This window comes from Benincasa hispida, chromosome 1, assembly GCF_027475165.1.
Source record: "Benincasa hispida cultivar pf3 chromosome 1, pf3_genome.v1.1, whole genome shotgun sequence".
Lineage (NCBI taxonomy): Eukaryota > Viridiplantae > Streptophyta > Magnoliopsida > Cucurbitales > Cucurbitaceae > Benincasa > Benincasa hispida.
In genome coordinates this window covers 15146406-15169217 of record NC_143478.1, presented here as the reverse complement: position 1 = coordinate 15169217, position 22812 = coordinate 15146406, and the positions used below count along the sequence as shown (strand labels likewise).

Sequence of the window (22812 nt, the reverse complement as noted above, 5' to 3'; positions counted from 1 at the left end):
ACACTTAGGTTTTAGAATAAGGACAAAAAATAACTAACGAATCTTCTGTACAGCTGGTAGAATAATTATATGGCAGAGGTTGTTAGGAGAGCATATACATCAGCATTAGCGAGAACATACACACCAGTGACACCAGCGAGAGCATACACACTAGCGACACCAGCGATAGCATACACACCTGCAACACCAGCGAGAGCATTTATATCAGCTTCTACATCGCTCCTTGTTATCTGCTGACGAGACAATTTGTTCTTCCTTGACAACATATGTTTGTTAATCTTCATTTGTAGTTTTTGGTATATTATTAAGTTGCGGCTTTATTATTATTAATATGTTTTATTGATTTTTTTTAATTATAATTTGAGATAATTTTATTTTCGATCGATATTCCTAATATAAAGAAAAAGAAGAAAGTTGGTTTGAGATGATGGAAAAAATCATTGGACACAGAAAAATAAAGAGAAAATAGGGGAATGGGAGATATGGAGGGAGAATATAGGGAATAAGTGAAGAATGAATAGAGATGATAAAAATAGGGAGCTATTATTTAAAAATTCACTTAATTTTATTCTTAATTTTAAAGGTACAATCATCTATGGATTTTTTATCTCCATAATCTTATAATTTTAGGTCTTCATCTCCATAATCTCATAATTTTAGGGTATTTATTAACAAAATTAGATATTACTATTCAATAAAATCCATCACAATATTTTAACCTATATGTAAATTTGGTAATCATACATTGATATATTGTATAGTTAAATATTGATTATTCGATTTATTCGATCATGAACGAATTTCAATTATTCGGTCATGCACAAGTTTCTACTTTTTAATCTTATTATTCAAAATTAAATATTAACTTGTATAAGTTCTCTTAATTAATCTTTTTTAGATTTCAAGTCATTGAAATTAACAGTTTTTTAAGATTTTAATTAGATAAAGATTTATTTGATTATGAGCTTGAGAATCCATTAATTTATTTAATCTTGTTATTCCAACTCTCAATCTATTTTGTGGTTAAATCTTCCATTTTATCCATTATCTTAATTAATTAATTAATTTTTTTTAGATCTTTAGCGATTGAAGTTAAAGTTTCTTTTTTCAATGGGAATCATTAATTTATTTAATCTTATTATTTCAAACCTAATTTTTTTTGTTAAATCTTTTATTAGTGTTAGTTATTTTTTTAGATTCACAACTATTAAAATTATTTTTTGTTAAATTTTAACTAGATGTAGATTTATTGATTATGAAAAGCTAACGAGCAACTATATTTATTAATTTATTTTTCTTCATGTGTCACTAATGTTGTTATTTCCACTAAGCATATTTACGCATTTTCTATATTTCATTTTTCCTTTTTCAGATTTTCATTGAATTTTAACGATTGTTTTCATTCTTCATCTATTTCTCATTCAATAATTAAAGTTTTATTGTATTTGTTTTCCACAACATAAATTTATAAATATGTTAAAATATTTTTAAATTTTATTGAATTAATAAAATAGAATAATCTTATAATTTTATTCACATAGGTATTGTATTATTTATAATTTAGGGCACATATATCAAATTATTTCTATAGATAATTTAAATCAAATACAATAGAAAGAAACAGACTATGATGAGAGCCAGAGGTTTTATATAAATAAATAAATAAAAATAAATAAATAAACAACCAACAATTTCCACTCTTTTGATCTAAAAAAATAAGTCCCCTTAAACAAGAAGGTTCATTTAATTTTTTTTTTATTATAAAAGTTTGGCTTTTATTTGATCTTTTCTCTCCTAAAGTCACTATCTTTGAGGAATTACTTTATGAAATAATAATTAAGATAGATTATTATGTCACTTTTATTTCACAAACTTTATTTGCATCATATTTTAATTTTATTCATCTATCTATCTATCTATATATTTGAAAAATATTCATCTATATATTTTTCTATGTTATAGTTTTAAATTTCACATCAACTATTTAAATTATAAATTCAATTATGAGTATATTCATTCAAAAAGTTTATTTACTTTTAAAAATTATCTAAAAAATTTTCAAAATATCTCATATCCATGGTCAATTAATTTTAAAATAAGAAATATATATTTTTCTACACAATTTTTAAATTAATTTTTTTTTCATGTCAAATATTTACTAATTAAACTAAGTGAATATTGAATAAAAAATTTATGTTAAAAAAACTATTAAATTACAATTTAAAGTTTATTCTAAACATTTATGTGAACTTTTTTTTTAAGTCACAATGCATGTCTCCCAACTAGTTATTTTAATATCATCGTTTTTTTCAAATTTTATTAGATTAGAATGTATAATACTAGATAAATAAAATTGAAATATTATGACTTACAAAAATATATGTCAATATCGATATATCCATAAAATTGAAATCTCGATATTAGTATCGACAATAATATAATTCAAACAAGATTCACGTAGAGATGGGAAGTAGGACACGGAAGAAGGAGAGGAAAGCAAAATCAATTTACTAATTTCGCAATACATCAATACATTAGGGACATAAACAAACGTTTTCGTTTAAGATTTTAATAAAAGTGAAGAGAAATTATTCAGATGTTTAATCCAACGAGTAAAATATGACAACTCTCGAAATATGAGGCTCAAAATAATATTTAAATCCAAAAGAGAAAGTAAACATTCACAATAATTTTGGAAGGATTTACAAATAAAAATTTAAAATCAACAATATGAGACATTTTTTTTTTAAAATTTTTAATGAGTATTTCTTTATCAAAACTAAAGGCTACTCATCCTTGTTTTCTTTATTTCTTTCATTTTTTTAAAAAAAAATTTAACAATTAATATGTGAGGTCCAAGTTTAAACCATTGATTCTCTTTTATGGCCATTGGGCGATGGTCCATTTTTAATTTTTTCGATCGATATCAAAGTCTAGACTTCTGGTAATAATTTTTAATATAATAAATTTTAAAGGCCTTTTCTAACTTATTTGAATATCATGTTAAAATAAATTTGTAATTTCAATTAATATAATTCAATGGATATTTTCATACACTATATTTACCTTGCAAGAGGGCTCCTAAGTTGAAGGCTACATTCACATCACGAGTAAATATTATATCATACATTTTTTTGTTTTTTAGTTTGATATAAAAAATGTCAATGAATATGAACTAGTAAACCAGCCGTATATATGATGCCATAGAAATGTATAATAAAAATGTCAACCCGCTGACTTTCATATTTTTCCTTTCTTTATTTAACTTGAACCACATGTGAGATAAAGGTCAACGAAATCAAGCTCGCTAAATGATAACTCAATTCATAATTTAGGGTCCGTTTGGATTAATTAGAGAATTTTTTTTTCAAAGAATTCATTTTTATTAAACACTTTTGATAAAAACTTATTAAAATATATTTGAAAAGCTATATTTTGAGTAGTTTCCAAATACTCGAATTTCTTTCCAAATGACTTATTTGTTAAATTAAACACTTGAAAATATAGTAATCCAAACACACTCTTAATCATTTTAAGTCCTTAGCAAAAGGCCAAATTGGTTCAAAAATGAAAGTTTAAACTCTAATATGTGATTTTAAGATTTTAATTACTTTATGTAAAGTTTAGTACTATAAATTGATTTTTTTCACTTGTTTCTATATTAGTTTATTGGATGTCTTCAAAGTGAGTTTTATTTATTAATCGTTTTTTTTGACAATATGTGGAATGAAAGATTGAACCTCTAACTTTGAAATTGATAATACAAATTCATGTCACTTCAGTTATGTTCATATTAACATTAGTTTACTTGGTTATATAATTATCGGGAGAAATTTCAGTTTAAACTATTATTTTTATTGTTAAAAAAATGAGAGTGGTTTTATTTTTACATAGACAACTAATATTTTGACTCAGTAGAACTATTTAAGATAAGTGGAAAAAATAGCAATATGTTCAAAAAAGGAAAAAAAAAAGAAAGAAAATATTTCCATGGTAAGAAGTATAAAAGATCAAAATAACAACGTATAAGGAATTGTTATTAGGAAAAGAATCAAATTAGAAAAACAAAAAATCAAGGGGTTATTTCTCAAAGAAATTAAAAGATGATATTGGGATTACATTTGAATAATTGGTAATGGCGTGCACAATAGGAAATTGCCAACTGGAGGAGCAACTGGCAACTCCAGAGAAATTGTTTACCAAAAATTAAAAATATTATAGTAATTATAATCTGATTAATTCTTTTAATCAGACGTATTTTTTCTTTTTATTCCTAATCGATAAAGAGACATTAAAATAGTAGAAGTACGTGGGGATATACCTAAAAGATGCTAAAATTATTCTCCGAATTCAAAATCTCAGTACTCTATATAAACTAAAAACTAATCATCCTTAAATCATCTCATTGCCTTCCAAATTTCCTCCCCTTCAATTGGTAAGATTTAGTTCATAATTGTTATCCATTCTCATTTCTACTTTCAAAACGTTTATTTTTATCTAAACTTTTATTTCTTTTGACATTATTCATGTATTCAAAAGGTTAATTTCATCTTAAAAAATTATCAATTTTAATAAGTTTTTTTCATCACAAATCCAACATAGGAGATAGTTATTGTTATTGTTATTATTTTGTATAATAAGTGTTTAACTAAGAAACGTTTAGAGTGTTGAGTTAGCTATTATAGTTTGTGAGTTATAATAGTCTGTATTTGATGATGTTGACTATTTTAGTCTAAATTATAATAGTCAGAAAAAAAAAACAAAAGTCATTTTGATTATGATTTGAAGTAATAAAAAAAGCAATAATGAGAATATATGTATTTTTTGAAAGCAGGATTGAATTGAAATCAAGAAGGAATTAAGAAAATGCCTCAAGAATTGGGAGTTCTAAACGCACTTGATGTTGCAAAGACCCAATGGTACCATTTCACAGCCATCATCATAGCTGGAATGGGGTTCTTCACCGACGCCTACGATCTTTTCTGCATTGCAGTGGTGTCGAAATTGCTCGGTCGGATATACTACTACACACCAGGGTCTCTTCGGCCGGGGTCACTTCCTCCGAACGTGTCGGCTGCGGTGAGCGGAGTGGCACTATGTGGAACGCTGGCGGGGCAGCTGTTCTTCGGGTGGCTGGGTGACAAGATGGGAAGGAAGAAAGTGTATGGTATAACGTTGGTTCTGATGGTGGTATGTTCATTTGGGTCAGGGCTTAGTTTTGGGCACTCGGCCAAAGCAACAATGACGACTTTATGTCTATTTCGGTTCTGGCTTGGGTTTGGGATTGGTGGTGATTACCCACTTTCCGCCACAATTATGTCTGAATATGCAAATAAGAAAACTCGTGGGGCTTTTATAGCAGCTGTTTTTGCCATGCAAGGATTTGGAATTTTGGCTGGTGGGATCGTCGCTTTGATTGTTTCAGGTACCAAAATGGGTCATACAAAACTCCGCATATATACATATTCAGTGAAGATTCTTATTATTATTTAACCTATTTTCAAAAAACAAATTTGAACGACTAAATTTTAGATTTATTAAAAATACATTAAAACTTTGACATCAATTAAAAACAAATATTTGTAACAATAATGTAATAAAGATTTTGTTGATTTGGGATGGCAGCTGCATTCAACAACAGATTCTCAGCACCTTCATACGAGCAGGACCCAGTCGGCTCAACCGTACCGGAGGCGGACTATGTATGGCGCGTAGTTCTAATGTTCGGTGCCATCCCTGCAGGATTGACATACTATTGGCGTATGAAAATGCCCGAAACAGCCCGTTACACCGCTCTAGTGGCGAAAAATGCGAAACAAGCTGCAGCGGACATGTCGAAAGTGTTACAAGTAGAGGTGGAGGCAGAGCAAGAGAAGTTAGAGAAAATAGTAGGCACAACCAAAAACAGCTTCGGCTTGTTTTCCAAACAGTTCCTCAAACGCCATGGCCTCCATTTGCTTGGAACCACAAGCACTTGGTTCTTACTAGACATTGCATTTTATAGCCAAAACCTCTTCCAAAAAGACATTTTCACCGCAATTGGTTGGCTCCCTCCCGCTAAGACCATGAGCGGTTTAGAAGAGTGCTTCCGCATCGCCAAGGCCCAAACCCTCATTGCGCTTTGTGGGACCGTGCCAGGCTATTGGTTCACCGTGGCTTTGATTGATATCATTGGCAGATTCACCATCCAATTAATTGGGTTCATTATGATGACTATTTTCATGTTCGCCCTTGCTTTCCCTTACAACCATTGGATTTTGAAAGAGAATCGAATTGGGTTTTTGGTCATGTATTCCTTGACCTTTTTCTTTGCTAATTTTGGGCCTAATTCCACTACTTTTATTGTTCCTGCTGAAATCTTCCCGGCTAGGTTTAGGTCCACGTGTCACGGAATCTCCGCCGCCGCCGGCAAGGCCGGAGCAATCATCGGTGCTTTTGGGTTTTTGTATGCAGCACAAAATCCCGACCCGGCAAAGACCGACCCAGGTTACCCAGCGGGTATTGGTGTCAAGAACTCTCTCATTGCACTTGGTTGCATTAATTTCGTCGGCAGTTTGCTTACCTTGTTGGTGCCGGAACCTAAAGGAAAATCCCTCGAAGAGTTGACCGGTGAGAACGAGGCACCGGAGGAAAATGTCGTTGGCCACCAACAAGTGTGATTTATATTATATATGGTTTGTGTTTGGATATGAAACGACTCATTTTGTGATATGTTGTGAAAATGATAAATAATGTATAAGGGGTTTGGGGTATACATCATGTGATATGATTTTGGTTTTTTATTTCTTTCTGTATTTGGGTCTCATTTGTGTCATGTAATTGTTCTTAAATTTTCTTTTTAATGTAACCTTCTTTTTTTAAAAAAGATATTAATTAGAATATATGATTTTTGTGATACGGGAAACAAAATGATCAAGGATTAATAGGTCTTTCTTTTATAAACACAATTTGGGATGCAAGAGGATTCACATTTAGATGGAAAAGAATTTAAATTGTAGGATCTTGATTTTAATAATAAACTAAGTTAGATTATGGGTTTGGATAGGAAACCAATCTCTCAAGCCTTTTTAACTTTTAGAATTTGTTTTTTGTTTTTCTCCCTATCATTTAAGAATTTGTTATCTATAATTAATTAAACTATCAAGATCAAAGCTATTTTGTATACCATTAAATTCAAGGGAAAATTGCATAAACCACCCCTAAAATCTTTTGTTTCAGATCAGTTACTTCTTACAATAATCTTGCAATGCAATAGTTATAAAGAAAGTGGATGAAGATGACTTCTTTTTTTTTTCCAAGATTAAGAAAGAAACAATTTTTTTATAGCTTTTTTTGTTGTATGTCGCGGGATTTGTTAGCTGATTCTCTACCCAGAAACTAATATTGATATATATAAATAAATGATCGCATTTCTTTTGACTTATAATGAAATACCCATCTATTTATCTGTTTCCTTTTATAGCTTCGTTGTCGGCTCCAATTGTCCAATTCAGTGCGGAATTTTCTTTTGCCAAGTGATGGAAATTCCCAAATTGGTGACTAGTTCCTACTTTTATTTTTTATCAGTTTCTTCTTTCATTGATTTTCCTCTATTTTTCCTCTAATTTTGCTTTCAATTTCGTGTTAGAATCCGTTTTCTCTCCGGGAAGTTAATCAATTGGAAGAAACGAAAAATACCAAGAAGATTTCAGTTTGTAGTTAGCCAAATGGTGTGCATTAGTCCACAAATTTCAATAGTTTGTAGCCTTCTTGCCCCAAAATTCAACCTAACAACCCCACCCACAAACCTAAGAGCTTTGATGAGGTTTCAGAAGTCAATGTAAAGAATGCAAATGGCAGATTCCATTACAGTTGAAGAACAAGAAAATTTGTTTTGGAGGAATGCCTTTTCAGCTTCTTTTCACTTGTATTCAATATATTTTAGGTATATACAACCTTTACACTTATATACATATTGTACTTCAATGTGGTTACACAACAATACAAAACAATAAAAGAATAATTACACATGGCTTGCTTTGGTTGGTGGAGAGGAATAATTATAACAAATTCTAAACAGATTTTGGTCACTCATTTCTGATTCTTCTCCACCTTCCATTTTCCTTTTCTATCTTTATTTGCTTCCCTAACATCCCCCCTCAAACTGAAGGGTACTTCAAGTACTCCCAGTTTAGATCTAAGTGTGTAGAATTGAAAATTGTTGAGTGGTTTGGTGAGACAATCAGCTAGTTGGTCTGCCAAAGGAACGTAGCAGATGGTGATTTCTCCTTTTAGGACATGGTCATGTACAAAGTGGATGTCAACTTCTACATGTTTAGTTCGAGAGTGAAACACCGGACTTGCAGCTAAGGCTCCTGCCCCCAGATTGTTGCACCATATGGTCGATCGAGCATTTGTTCTTAATCCCATCTCACTGAGTAGTTGTTGAAGCTAGATAACTTCGGATGTAGCATGAGCTAGTGCCCTGTATTCAAATTCTGTACTCGACCGTGAAACTACTGTTTGCTTCTTTGATGATCATGAGACAACGTTATTCCTTACAAATGGGTAGTAGGCAGCAACCAACTTTATGTCATCGAGATTGGAGGCCCAATCAACATCTGAGTAGGTAGAGACGGTTAAGTTTGGGCTTGTTGGAAGTAGAGGCCATAGTGTTTCGTGCCGCTGACATGCCGGAGTACTCGTTTAGCTGCCTGCCAGTGTACATCAGTTGGTGTCTGAAGGAATTGACTCAGTTGGTTGACTGCATAGGTGATGTCCGATCGTGTGTGTGTTAGGTATTGAAGAGCGCCTATGATGCTGCGATATATGTATAGACCAGAGATGAGCTGCCCATCGTTCTTGGATAGTTTCCTGCCTTGTACACTTAGTGATGACATTGGTTTCACATCAGTCATTTGCAGTTTGTGTAGTAGATCATCCACATACTTGGATTGATTCATCAAAAGACTAGACTCTAGGTAATGAACTTTTATGCCCAGGAAGTACCAAAGCTGTTCCAGATCCTTAAGTGCAAACTGAACATCAAGAGTTTCGATTAGTTGCTCCGTTAGTTTAGGATTGTTACCTGTGATGAGGATGTCATCGACATAAAAAAGTAGAAAGATTATTGATCCCATCGTTTGGTAGATAAACATTGAGGTGTCCGATCGAGATTGATGAAATACCCATTGTGTTAAGACAGAGCTGGGGGCAGTGTTCCATGCTCGTGGAGCTTGTTTTAGACCATAGATGGCCTTATCAAGTTTGCAGACATGGCCCCGGTGGCTAGCACATATATACATCATCTGTCAGCTTACCATTTAAGAATGCATTGTTGAAGTCAAGTTGTCTGAGGGACCAGCCTTGCGATACAACAACACTGATTACTACTCGAATTATGGAGGACTTCATCACGACAGGGCTGAACATCTCAAAGAAGTCCATACCATGATGTTGATGAAAGCCTTTTGCAACCAGTCGGGCCTTATACCATTGTATTGGGCCTTCCATATTTCTCTTTAGTCGAAATATCCACTTATTGCCAACTGTATTGTACAATGGAGAAGGTGGGACTAGTGTCCATGACGAGAGCTGAGTATTCCTCATCCATAGCTTTCTTCCACTGAGAAGTTGCAAGTGGAGCTGTGATTCTTGTGGGCTCTGTTTGAGACCAATCAACAGCTTTGTTTGTCATCCAGGCTTTGGGTTTAAATATGCCAGCCTTAGCTCTGGTTATCATGGGGTGAGTGAGAACTGGTGAGGGGCGGGAGAAGATGGCAGGTTTTGGCGAGGTGGCCAATGACGGGTTATCTATAGGATATGGTATATGTGGTATATTGAGGCTGTTATATTGGTCTGGGTTGGTTTGATTCAGGGGCAATGGTGAGTAATGGGCAGAACTCAACAATGGAGAGAGATTTGGACTGTGGTAGGATGTATAGCCTGGAGAGAATGTTTAGTTTGTGGTGGTTGGAGCGTAGTCAAAAATGGATGAAGGTATAGGATTCATTTGTGGGGATGGCTGTGATTGAGGTAGGTTATTGAGTACTATTTGAAGGCTTGGGACTAAGAACTCAGCTATCATGGGGGCTATCGTCTGGGTGATCTTGCTAAACGATGGAGTCTCAGTGATCGTGGGGTTCTTCGTTGTGGTGATCGTTCTGAACGATGAAGCTTCACTGATTTTGCTAAGCGATGGAATCTCCGCGATCGTCATATCTATCGCCTGGGCGATCGTTCTAAACGATTGGAGCTGAGCAATCGTATTGTCTGTCGTTTGGGTGATCGTTCTAAACGATGGGAGCTGAGTAATCGTGTTGTCTATCGTCTGGGTGATTGTTCTAAACGATGGTGATCCAGCGATTGTTGTGTCTGTCGTTTGGGCGATTGTTCTAAACGATGGGAGTTTAGCGATCGTTGTATCCATCGTTTGAGCGATTTTGCTGAGGGATGAGGGCTCAACGATCGTTGGGCTTGTCGTCTGGGCGAATTTGCTAAGCGATGGAAGCTTAGCGATCGTTGTGTCTGTCGACTGGGCGATCGTGATAAACGATGGGGATGCAAATGGGAAGTATTTCTCATTGAACTTCACATGTCTACTGGTATATATTCCCGATGAACTTAGGCATCTGTATCCCTTGTGTTGTGAGCTGGGACCAATGTACACGCATTTTTCTGAGTGTAATTGGAATTTCTAACTGTGGTATGGCCTTAGATAGGGAAAGCAAGCACATCCAAATGTCCTGAGATTGAAAAAAATCAAGTTTAGAGTCAAACATTACATTGACGGGTGATTTACCTTGTAGCACGGTTGTAGGCATTCCATTGATAAGATAAGTTGCTGTTGAGAATGCCTCCCACCAAAAGGACAGAGGCATGAACGCTTGTGTAAGCAGCGTGAGTCCAGTTTCGACTATATGTCGATGTTTGCGCTCGACTTGGCCATTTTGTGCAGTTCATGATTTTCTGATTAAGATGCCTTTTGATTCACAGAGGCGATGAATTCTATCATACTTTTTACCATTATCTGACTGGAGCATTTTGATCCCTGATTTGAATTGAGTATGGATGAGTTTTGTAAAGTGATTGAATGTAGACAGTGTCTCACTCTTTTGTTTCATGGGGTATATACATACATATCTACTGTGGTCATCCAAGAATAGTACATAGTACCAGTACCCATCAGTAGAGTCAATAGGGGCTGGTCCCAATACATCTGTATGTTTAGGTCAAACTTGTTTGATGCTCGAGATTGAGAATTTGGAAATGGTAGAGCACTTGCTTTTCCTAATTGACATGATTCACAAAATTCATTTCCTTCATTAGATTTGAAAGGTAAATTACATTCTCTAATGATATAGTCTAATGTCTTAGTCGACATATGTCCTAATCTTCTATGCCAGATAGCTCTTGACTCAACCACATTTATCCTAATTCCTGATAGAACTAGTGCAGTCGGGTGATTATTTTTGTACAGAGCAGGTCCTTCTTTCTTAGCAGTGTCTTTCAACACTTTAGTTCCTTGTAGTCGGTATAATCCTTTGTCAAGCTCTCCTTTTAGCAGTGTTTTGCCCGTAGCCTTGTCCTTGATGACACAACAATCATTGTGAAATTCAACAATCACAACATTGTCATGAGCTAGCTTGGATATACTAATCAAATTCTTTGCAATGTTAGGTACACATAGGACATCATTTAGTATAAACTCATTTCTTTCATCAGACAAGTAAGATTTACTAGTGTGAGAGATATGTAGTTTTTCACCATTACCTATAATAACCAGTTCATTACCTCCATATTCATTCGGATTGTTGATGTTGTTATAGTCGGGTGTTACATGATTTGTAGCTCCACTGTCGATATACCAATTTGGATAAGCTATTGTCTCCGATAAGGTCATGAAGGGGTTAGAGGTCTGTGAGGTCGTGAACACAACTGCGACATTATTGTTGGGGCCAATCGACCCATAAATTCCTCTGCCTTGTCCATTGTTTTGAGAGTATTCTTTATCAAATCGATGATAGCATACCAAGGCTGAGTGACCGTACTTCCCACAGACTTGACATGTCGGTCGATTTGAGTTGTTGTTTCGTCCTCTTCCTTATCCACGACCTCCATTTTGTCCATTGAATGGATTGTGGTTTGAATTGTTTCCTTTAGAGTTGTTGCCCTGTTGCCGAGTCCCATTGAATGAGGGATTAAATTGTGACTTTCCTGCATTTGGGTGCCTGTTAAAAGCTATATTGACAGAAGGATTTTGGGCAAAGGAGCTACACATTTTAATAGAGTTTTGATGTTCCAAGCGTTTTTCATATGAAAGAAGTTCGGATTGTATATCTAACTAAGAAATACCTGGTTTGCCTTGGATTTCCACGACTACTGGATTGTACTCTTCATTAAGGCCAAGAAGAACTTGTGAGATTAGTGCTCTTGTTGAAATAGGGCTTCCGTCTGCGCAAGGTTGTCGGAGTGTAGCTTCATTAACTTCAGATACTCACTTATCTTCTGACTTCCTTTCCTCGTCTGCTGGAACACCTGTTGTAGGTAGTCTTCTTCAGCTCGGGATTGAACTCCGAATAGCTCTTGGATGGCATCCCACGATTCTTTTGTATTCTCATACCCCATGAGTTGGACGACAACGTCTGGAGCCATCGAGTTGTACAACTATCCTAGCAGGATTTGATCGACGACCAACCATGCTTCATATTAAGGATTCAGGCATCGTTCTACTGATGAGCTTACTCTATCATCACTAATCACTTGGGAGCTGGAGGTTGCTTTTGATGTGGTCTGGACAAATATTGGTAGACAAGGGATCTGCCCTGAGAGGTGTCCTTCGAGCTTGTAACTTCGTAGGATGGGTAGCGCAAGCATCTTCCAAAGCATGAAGTTGCTGCGTTCTAGCTTTGTGGTGGTGAGTTGGTTGAGCAGCTGATTCAGTAGTGGAGTGCGGAACTTCACAGGTTCGGTGGTGGAGGAGCTTCTGACGAGTGTGGTGTTGGCCATGGTGGCTCTGATACCAAGTTGAAGAACAAGAAATTTTGTTTTGGAAGAATGCCTTTTCAGCTTCTTTTCACTTGTATTCAATATATTTTAGGTATATACAGCCTTTGCACTTATATACACATTGTCCTTCAATGTGGTTACACAACAATACAAAAGAATAAAAGAATAATTACACATGGTTTGCTTTGGTTGGTAGAGAGGAATAATTCTAACAAATTCTCAATAGATTTTAGTGACTCATTTCTGATTATTCTTCCACCTTCCCTTTTCCTTTTCTATCTTTATTTGCTTCCCTAATAATTACTAATGGCCTTAAATGTGGACTCAAACTCAGATTTTGATCATGGGGAGGAAGATGAAGATGGAGATGGGAAGGGAAAGGGAAGATGGAGGGAGAAGAGAGAGGAGAGAGGATAGGACGTAATATGAGAGATAAATCTTTATTTTTATTTTTAAAAAATTTTAAAATACTCAATCATAATAATTAATTTAAAGCAATGGGCTAATTGCAACAATTGCCAAACTACAAAGACGTAATTGATCAAATTGAAAATTGAAGGGTGTGATTGTAACCAACCCCATAATTCAGGGGTGGTTTATTCAATTTTCCCCAAAATTAATATTCATAACTCCATTATTATTTTACGGAGGAATATAAATTTTGTTTAGAAAAGATCTTCAAAAATAGAAAAATAAGAAAAAATATTTATACAAATAGCAATGATGAACTTGTATCCACGACTATTATTAATAGAGGTTGATAGAAATCTATCTGTATCTATTAGTGTTTTTTTGCTATTTCTATAAATACTTTGAAATTTTTTCTATTTGGGTAAATTTCTCTTTTGTTTGTTCATAATCCTCGGTGCCAGAAAAACATGACGGAATTATTATTATTATTATTATTTTTGAAAAGAACGAAATTAATTTAAAGAATGGAGTTTAACTCCATTATTATTATTATTTGCAAATGAAAGCTACAGTGTTTCCCCCCATAAAAGTAGCTTACAAAAATGTTTATAATTAGAACTTTGCCAGATATTTTTATGAGCAAAATATTGTAGGCTAAATCAAACCTTAAGCATAACAAACTGGATCAGACATTTACCATCGATCAAAAAGATTGAGGTTCAAAACACCCGTTGAACAGAATAAAAATAATAATACTAAGGGTAAATAATTATATAAAAAGAAATTTCAGTATAGTTTTTTTTTTTTTTTTTTTTAATTTCCCACATAAATTTTCTAAAAGAATAGATATTATACAACAAAATAATGGAATTTTGTCTATACTAGGACTAGTCCTAATCCCTCGTTCTTCTAGAAGAATGTGTCGTGGGGCATAGACTCATTCTTTAAGAGGATGTTTGAAGATTAGATGTTAATGTTGTATCTTGGCTTCCCTAGTCATATTGGTATCTAGAAGGTTCTTTATCTATTTCTCTCTTCGAGATATTAGTCTCTAGATATAAAAGTGGTAGATTTTAATCTAATCCTAATCCAACTTGAAACATCTTGAAGAATTCATTTTAAAATAAGATATTGACATCACATTATTCTCTTATTTTAATGGAGAGAGAGATTTGACACTATTTTGAAGATGATTTGTAAAATGTCAAAAGTGGTTATAAGCTAACTCTCTCTAACTCCAATAAATTCTTTAGTAGTTCTTCTAAGAAAATCATTTTAATTGCGCTCACTTTTATAACATATTCAATTATTTAATTACAATTTGTCACGTGACAAAATTCTCTAACTTTTCCTTATAAATATATATTTGTTGTGTGAGGTTGATTTAAACTATAAAAATATGGGCACAATGAGGATGCATCACTTTTTCCAATCTCTCTTTCTACCTGTTGTTGGTTTGCTTTTTGAAATCTCAAAATCTAGCGGAAAAAAAAAAAACTAAATTGTGAACATGTGGTTTTTAATTAATTATAGGACAAAAATATATTTTTGGTCTTGGGGTTGGAATTGATGTTATTTGGTGTCCGAGGTTTCAAAAGAGATACTTTAGTCCCCAAAGTTTGAAAAATAACTCTAAATGGTTCATGTATATAATTGACCGTTAGTTGACTAACGAAAAAATGATGTGACATTGTGGAGATGACAAATGTAAATAAGATGGAAATATTTATTGATTTTATATATTGAGTAACATTTGTTGTCTTTTCTGTTCCCTCTCCTGCTTTCTGTTCAAATTTGTTGTGGATTATAAATTTGTCCTTTCTATGTTCCTTGTAAATAAGAGATTGTAAGAATCCAAAAAGTTCTCAATGCTCCCAAAAACATAGCGCAAGCATGGATTTGTAGAAGTCTTATCATAAAAAAATCTCCAACCCCTCGAATCAAATAGCCTCCTCTTCCATCCCCACACCCATTTAAAAAGAAGAAGAAGCCTCTTCCATCAATCCACGTAAATCTCCAACCCCTCAATTCAAATGATTTCCTCTTCCAACACCGCCGACCCCATTCTGAGTGTTAATATATATTTGGGGCTTATTCCCGACTTATTCTTCATTATTTTATTTTTTGGTATTTTCTATTTATATTTCATTTTTTTTTATTTATTCGTGTTTATTTATTCATCTTGTACAAGGTTGATTATGTATTCTGAATTATTTAATAATATACAAATTTAATATGGTATTAGAACATTAGAGTCTCGTTTAACTCTAGCCACCACAACCCTTCCCGTTCTTGACCTCTGCCCAAATTCATCGATGCTAAGCTCAACCTGACAATTCTACTATAGATTTGCGCCTCTTAACCATGCCCAGCTCCATTTCGTGCCTCCCAGGCACTTCCCAGCTCTTTCGGCGTCGCTCATTCCAGACCCGTCGACCAAGTCTCGATCCGGTGCCTTTCATCCCAACTCTGACTTCGTGTGGGTCTCAGTTTGTGTCTTCCTCCCTTCACGAATCGGTTTTCTGCTGCTCAAACACAGACCACCACGAGTTCAATGTTATTGTCGCTCATACTAGATCTACAACCTTGGCCTTTGTTCCTCTGCTCAGAGTCAGTCAGTCCACTCCATATCTGCTCAATTGCGAGTTTATGAAGTTTAAAACCACCACATTTGCAAATTGAACAACGTTTCATCCTCCTATTTTAGTTCCATCTCTTTCTAATCAGATCGGTTTGGCTAGACCAATTTTGGTTCAGCCAGCCTGCGGTTTTAGACTAGTTTGGTTTGATTTGGTTCAGTTAGTCTGATTTATTTTTGGTTCGATCTTCATCCCAGTTTAATTAAACTAGTTCAGTAAGTTTAAAGAAACCAATTTCAATTCAAATTTGGTTTAATTAGCCAAGTTTGGTTAAGTTAACTCAGTTTGGTTCGGTTCATTATGGTCTGGTCAATTTAGTCCTTGGTTCATTTGATTTGATTTGTTTGATTGCTCTGGTTCACTTTGCGATTGTGGATTTATGTTCCGTTTTCAAATAAGATGTTCGAGGGATTTGTTTTAGATCTCTATATGAGAATCTTTGTTTTTAGCCCATAAGTTATTCTAGGTTTTATAATAGATCTCGATATGAGGATCTTTGTGGGTTTCTGTTTCCATTCCAAATCTGCCGATTTGTTTCAGAAGTTATCTTTGCAAAATCAAATTGTTCGTTAATCTACCACATTGAGTTTGAGTGAGGATGGTAAAGTAAATTAGGAGTTTATTCCTAATTATTTTATTTTTTATTATTATTTTCTTTTTAAGTATATTTTTCGTTTATGTATTTTTTTTTTAATTTATTGATGTTTATTTATTTACCTTAGGTTGATTATGTAAATTAGGGTTGAATTATTTAATAATATGCAAATTTAACGCTAAGGTCCATTTTCAGATTCCCGACGATCTCAATCTCATGTCCAACTCTTTTGACGACAATTATTCTGGGTTCAGAGATTTGGGCTTTGAGGATGGTCTCTTGTGCACCTTCATGGACATGGGAAGATTAGATCCAAAATCGATAATGAGTCTTCGTCGAATCCTGAAATTATTAGTAGAGAACGTTGAATCATAATGGATCTTCACAATACTATGCCGGAGAATGTTGAAGGGGATAAAAACTCTCGTCCCAGGCACTGTCATAATCTTTCCATGTTCATGAAGGTTCACAAGAGACCATCATTAAAGCCCAAATCTTTGAACCCAGAAGAATTGTTGTTGGAAGCTATTGATCTTGATAAGCTTGCTTAGTTGTGAAGTGTGGGTATGGAGAAAATTTTGGTGTTCTAAAAAGAGAGATTTAAATAGGGTAGAAATCTGATTGGGAGAGAGGAGAGGGAGAAAGAAAAGAAAGAACAATGCTCAACAATGTCACATAACTTTTCCGTTAGTCAACTAACGGTCAATTTAACACAAGAGACCATTTAAAATTATTTTCCAAACATAGGGGACTAAAGGGTCTCTTTTGAAACTTCAGATACAAATAGACAACAACTCCTCTTGGACTAAAAGTGTATTTTGCCCAAAATGATAAAAACAATAATTATCAGTAAATATTGTTTGAGAAGAATAATTATTAATAAATAAAGTTATTTTTAATAGAAGAAGAAAAAAGGTTGGTTGCACAAATAACAATCAGACCCAAAATAATAAAAAATGTAGAACAAAGATAAATATATTAGGGATATAGTACAAAATTAGTACCAGATATCACTGATAGCTATATAGGTAAATGATAAAAAATCCACACACAACCCACCATTTCGCGTTGCTTCTTCAGATTTTCTCAAATTGAAAAATATCACTAACAACAACTATCAATAATAGCAGTTGCTAGTAGCTATCAGTGATAGCTACTTATAGCTACTATTAGTTCTTATAATTGATAGCTACTATTAGTTGCTATAATTGATAGCTGCTATCGGTGATAGCCTTAAATTTAAAAAATATTAATATAACCTTAAAATAGTAACACTTGAAATATCACCTTTTAATTAACTATCAGTTTTCAATGACTATAATTGAAACACTTGATCTATTAGAATCAAAATTGAAATATTAACACCTAAGGCTATCAGTGGATATCAATGATAGACTTTTATAAGTAGCTATCAACTTTTGAAAGTCAACTATCATCTTTCAAAGATTAACATTTAAAATTATAAGTGATAGAAGTCTATAAACAAGAGATTTATAGGTGACTATATCTAATATTTACGTAAGCCATATCATTAATATGATCAATACCATTCATTTTATTGATATGTACCTAAGTCATATCACTGATAGCTAAGATTATTATTGATGGTTTTAATCAGTGTCTATCACCGTCAACTTTTAGCTGTGGCTATCAATGATAGACTTTCATCAAATGGAATTGACTTTTATATCATTGATATCATTGATATATAGATATCACCTAAGTTTTATCACCGATATCACTTATATTGTAGTTATCGGTGATAATTTCTATCATTGATAACATGCTATAGAGATAACTTTTATCATTCTTTTTTACCATTAATTAACATATCATTGTTGATAGTTTCTATCATTGATCAACATGCTATTAGCGATAACTTCTAGGCATTCCACTTACACTTTAGTTAGATTCAACTTTATTAATTAAATTCACTAAGTTGGATATCAATAATAGACTTCTATAAGTGGCTATTAATTATAAAACAAATTATCAAAGATTAAGCTATCAATGATAGAAAATATTAGTGGCTATCACTGATCGACTTCCATTTACTATTTATATTTAATGTTTCGTTATAATAATCAAACTTGATGATTGGCTTGTTGGTGTTAAGTCACCTATGAATTAGGTATGAAACCCAATTTCATAATTCTTTTGAAAAAAGGAAGAAACAAAAATCAGATAAAAGAAAGAAACTTAAAAAAAAAAAAAAAAGAGAAGAAGCAAAAATTGAAGATAGGAAAGAAAATTAAAAAAAGAAGAAGCAAAAACTGAAGAAATAAAAGAAAATTAAAAAAAGAAAAGAAGTAAAAACCAGAGAAATAAAAAAAGAAAAAAAGAAAAGAAAGAAGCAAAAATTGAAGAAAGAAAATAAAATAAAAAATAAAAAAATGGAATAAACAAAAACAGAAGAAATGAAAGAAAATAAAAAAAAAAAGAGAAGAAGCAAAAACGGGAGAAAGAAAAGAAAATAAAAAAGAAAAAAAAGAAAAATGATAGAAGTAAAAATCAAAGAAAAGAAAAAAAAAAAAGAGAAGATGCAAAAATGGGAGAAAGAAAAGAAAAGAAAAGAAAAGAAAATAAAAAATAAAATAAAAAAAGAAAAAAGAAAAATGAAAGAAGTAAAAATCGAAGAAAAGAAAGAAAATAAGAAGATAAAAAAAGGTAAGAAGAAGGTGTGTAACAAGACAAGATAGAGCGATATTGAAAATTAGAAAAAATTCAAAGACTAATCGACATTTTCATATTTGTAAATACTTTAAAGAGGTGATATTTTTAAAGATTTTTTCCATTATTTTACTATCTATTACAAATATAAAAAAAAAGAAAAAATCAAATGTTTTATTGGGAGTATAACGGCGGCCCATTCATTTTACGCTTCAGCCCTGCAAACTGGGCCGGGCTCACTGTTTGATTTATTCACAAAAAGTGAGAATTAACAACAACAACTACAATCTACTTTTTCCATTATCTCATTCTCAAATTTAAAATTTTGAATCCAAAAAAGGGACAAAAAGGGCTGACAATGTTTTTAAAAAGACATATAAAATATGCCCACACGATTAGAAAAAAATTTATACATTCCAATTTGTACCTATTTTTATAGATTTTATTAAATTATTAAATTATAATTTATTATATAACAAAATTTTCTTAGTTTTTTTTAACATTTTAATTCGTTATTAGTGTGTGAGATTGTGAGATGCATAAAGATGAGTGCATCTAAATATTCTCCATTCAAAAGTAGATATCGTTATAATATATTGTATTTGACCTTAAATAAACATGGATTAGATAGAAAAAGTGGAACCTAGCCTTCCCTAATCCTTATCCATATTATATTGCTCAAATATCATCATACATTTATAATAACAAGAAAGAAAAAAGCAACAAAAAAAAAAAAAAGAAAAAAAAAGAAAGCTCCATTTGTTTATTAATATATAGTCGACACCAAAATTTAAAATTTCGATTTCGATGTCAATAAAAATGCCAAAGTCCCTACATTGTTGAAATTTTGATGAAGATATTGGTGAATTGTCCATATTAATAGATATTTTTAAAAAAATTATAAGAACAAAAAAATATTTAAATGAATAAGTAAACATTAATTTTACATATTTTAGATAAATGAATAATATTATTTACAATTTTCATATGCAATGTTAAACTTATGAACATATACAAATATTGATATAAATAACATGACAAATCAAGTATCCTTGTCTCGAGAGACAATTTAGTATTTCTTGTTTGTCATATCCTACATTAAATAATTGGTAAAAGTCTAAAAAAAAGCGAATAGTCTAACATAATTATCACACAATTATAAGATTTAACTATATAACATTAGAGTTATTTGTTGATGACAATTTAAATTTTTAATCCATAACTCTTCAATAAGAAAACAAGAGGAATCCATGAGTTCAAATCTTAATCTAACTGGCAAAGTGAACATATCTCAATTGGTAAGACCTACGAGAGTATTATTGATTACAAAGTCTGTAGATCAAATCTCTCTACCCCTACTATATAAAAAAGTCTTAATCGAACTATTTTCATTTGTACTTTAGTAAGAATAACAAATCAAAACTTTTGAAAATTACAAATTCACACAAAATCTTTTTTTTTTTTTTGTTTTGTTTTGGCTTGCCACTTGTGATGTTCTTATTGTTGGTAGTTAACATGTCGTCATCTACAGCAAATTTTTTAACATAAAAATATATAAATAAAAAAAATACTAAGATACATCTTGAGCAACACCTAATTTTGTACCTCCTAACAAATTGTCTAATCATAATTTCTCATGTCACAAACTTTTCTTCTTTTTCTTTAATTTTTTTAAAATTTTGTTTTAATATGAGTGATGAAAGGAAAATGCATAAAGACGAATAAATGTTAAGATGGTACCAAGTATTATCCTATAAATAATTATTTAGTTTAAAAAAGTAGTTGTTTTTCGTGTTCTTTTTTCAAATTAAAAAAATAAAAATAATAATAATAAAAAAAAGACTAAGGAAGATAAGACTTTTGTTGGATTGGATGGGAAGTATGTGGGGAGAGGGCTACAAATTACAATTGGAAAGAACTTCTGGTACTATTTTCAACACATTGACTATTAGACACCCTTTGTCATTTTCAAGTTGAATGCCTTTCCTTTTATCTCATCCAAATAATAACCAGTCTTATCACGACGAGAAGAATAATTCATGTATGTCATAAAGATCGTAGATTTTTTCTATCTAATTTTTACCATTAGATTGATAAATTAAATAGATAAAAAGTGATTAATAAAGATTTAATTTGATAATCATTTGATTTTTTATTTCTGAGATTTTTGAAAGTTGTGTTCCGTAATTTCTAACCATAGTTCTCATCTTTTTTAGAAAACTATATGACTTCATGACAAAACTTCCGAAAACAAGAAGGATGTTTTTTTTAACTTTTTAAAATTTAATTTGAATTTTGAAAAACTACACAAACAAATAAAGTCATAAGTATGGGTAATCCATGTTATTTCAAAAGAAAAAACAAAAGAGCTATCAAATCTGACTTAATTGTCCAAGTTTACAGTATTATATGCTTGATTTCATTTGCACGCCTAGGAAAATTCATTCATAAAGGGAACTTCCATATTACACCACATGTGTTCACATAGATCCATTAAAAAAACATGATATGTGGAAACTCTAACCTATCCCTTGGGAATAATTTTGATTATTTTTCCAAAAAAAAAAAAAAAGAATAAATTTTTTTGATTATAGTCCAAAGTAAATGTGTTTTAATCTATAATGGATAAGAGAATATATATTCACTCTATTTAATTTGTCTAATCTTTAGTTGAGAAGTTTGAATTTGCATCCTTTGGGTGCTATAAGGGGATCGAATTTTATTTTTAAACAAAAATCTAAACCTTATGTAATGTGTTTTAAATTCTAAATTTTAGGTAAGACTAAGATCATACGAAGAATTATCAATTTTATATAGTGAGATAATTAAGTCGGTTAGCTACATTACTGCAACTTATTAATCAAATATATCTTCAATTTTTTATCATTCACAATTTGAGAATCTTTCTAATAAAAAAAATTGAGAATATTTTTATTTGACTTTGTAATAATTAAAATTGTCAAAACAATGTGAGATATATGAAACATGTCTTATTTTTGTATCATTGGAAATACATTTTTATAGTTCAAAATCACACATTAGGATAAAATTGCAACAAGCCCTTGTAGTCTAAAGTCATGATTTAATTAATTATTATTGGACAAACACGTTCTTATTATATGATACCAAATTACAATGGTGTCTATTCAAAATTTATCAAACTATAAGGATGTCTTTCACTAAGAGAAAGCATCATATGTGACTTTCACTTTCATATAGGTGATGAAAACAAAAACAAGAGACATTATATTTGTAGGGAAAAATTAATTCGGAAGTTATTTGAGTAGTTATTTAAAATTATAAGACATGGGTAAGCTGTCACACCCCCTCCCAGAAATCTTTTTTATCTTAGGATAAGATATGAAGACAGTTGATACCAACCCTCTTATGACACCAACGGTCAAATCTCATCCCTCTACCTTCCCACAGAAACTTAAACACATGATAAGTAGTTATATAACATTCACTATCTCAAAACTAGTATAGTTGCCTAATATGTACATAAAGGAT

At 32.1% G+C, this 22812-nt stretch overlaps 1 protein-coding gene across 1 annotated transcript; it reads left to right on the top strand.

The window, feature by feature from the left end:
- The first annotated feature begins 4351 nt into the window (after positions 1-4351).
- LOC120091379 (putative inorganic phosphate transporter 1-3) lies at positions 4352-6800 on the top strand. Its single transcript, XM_039049384.2, has 3 exons — positions 4352-4435; positions 4835-5425; positions 5626-6800. The coding sequence occupies exons 2-3, from the start codon at positions 4867-4869 to the stop codon at positions 6657-6659; spliced, it is 1593 nt and encodes a 530-aa protein (XP_038905312.2). The 5' UTR covers positions 4352-4435; positions 4835-4866; the 3' UTR covers positions 6660-6800.
- Positions 6801-22812: the final 16012 nt, after the last annotated feature.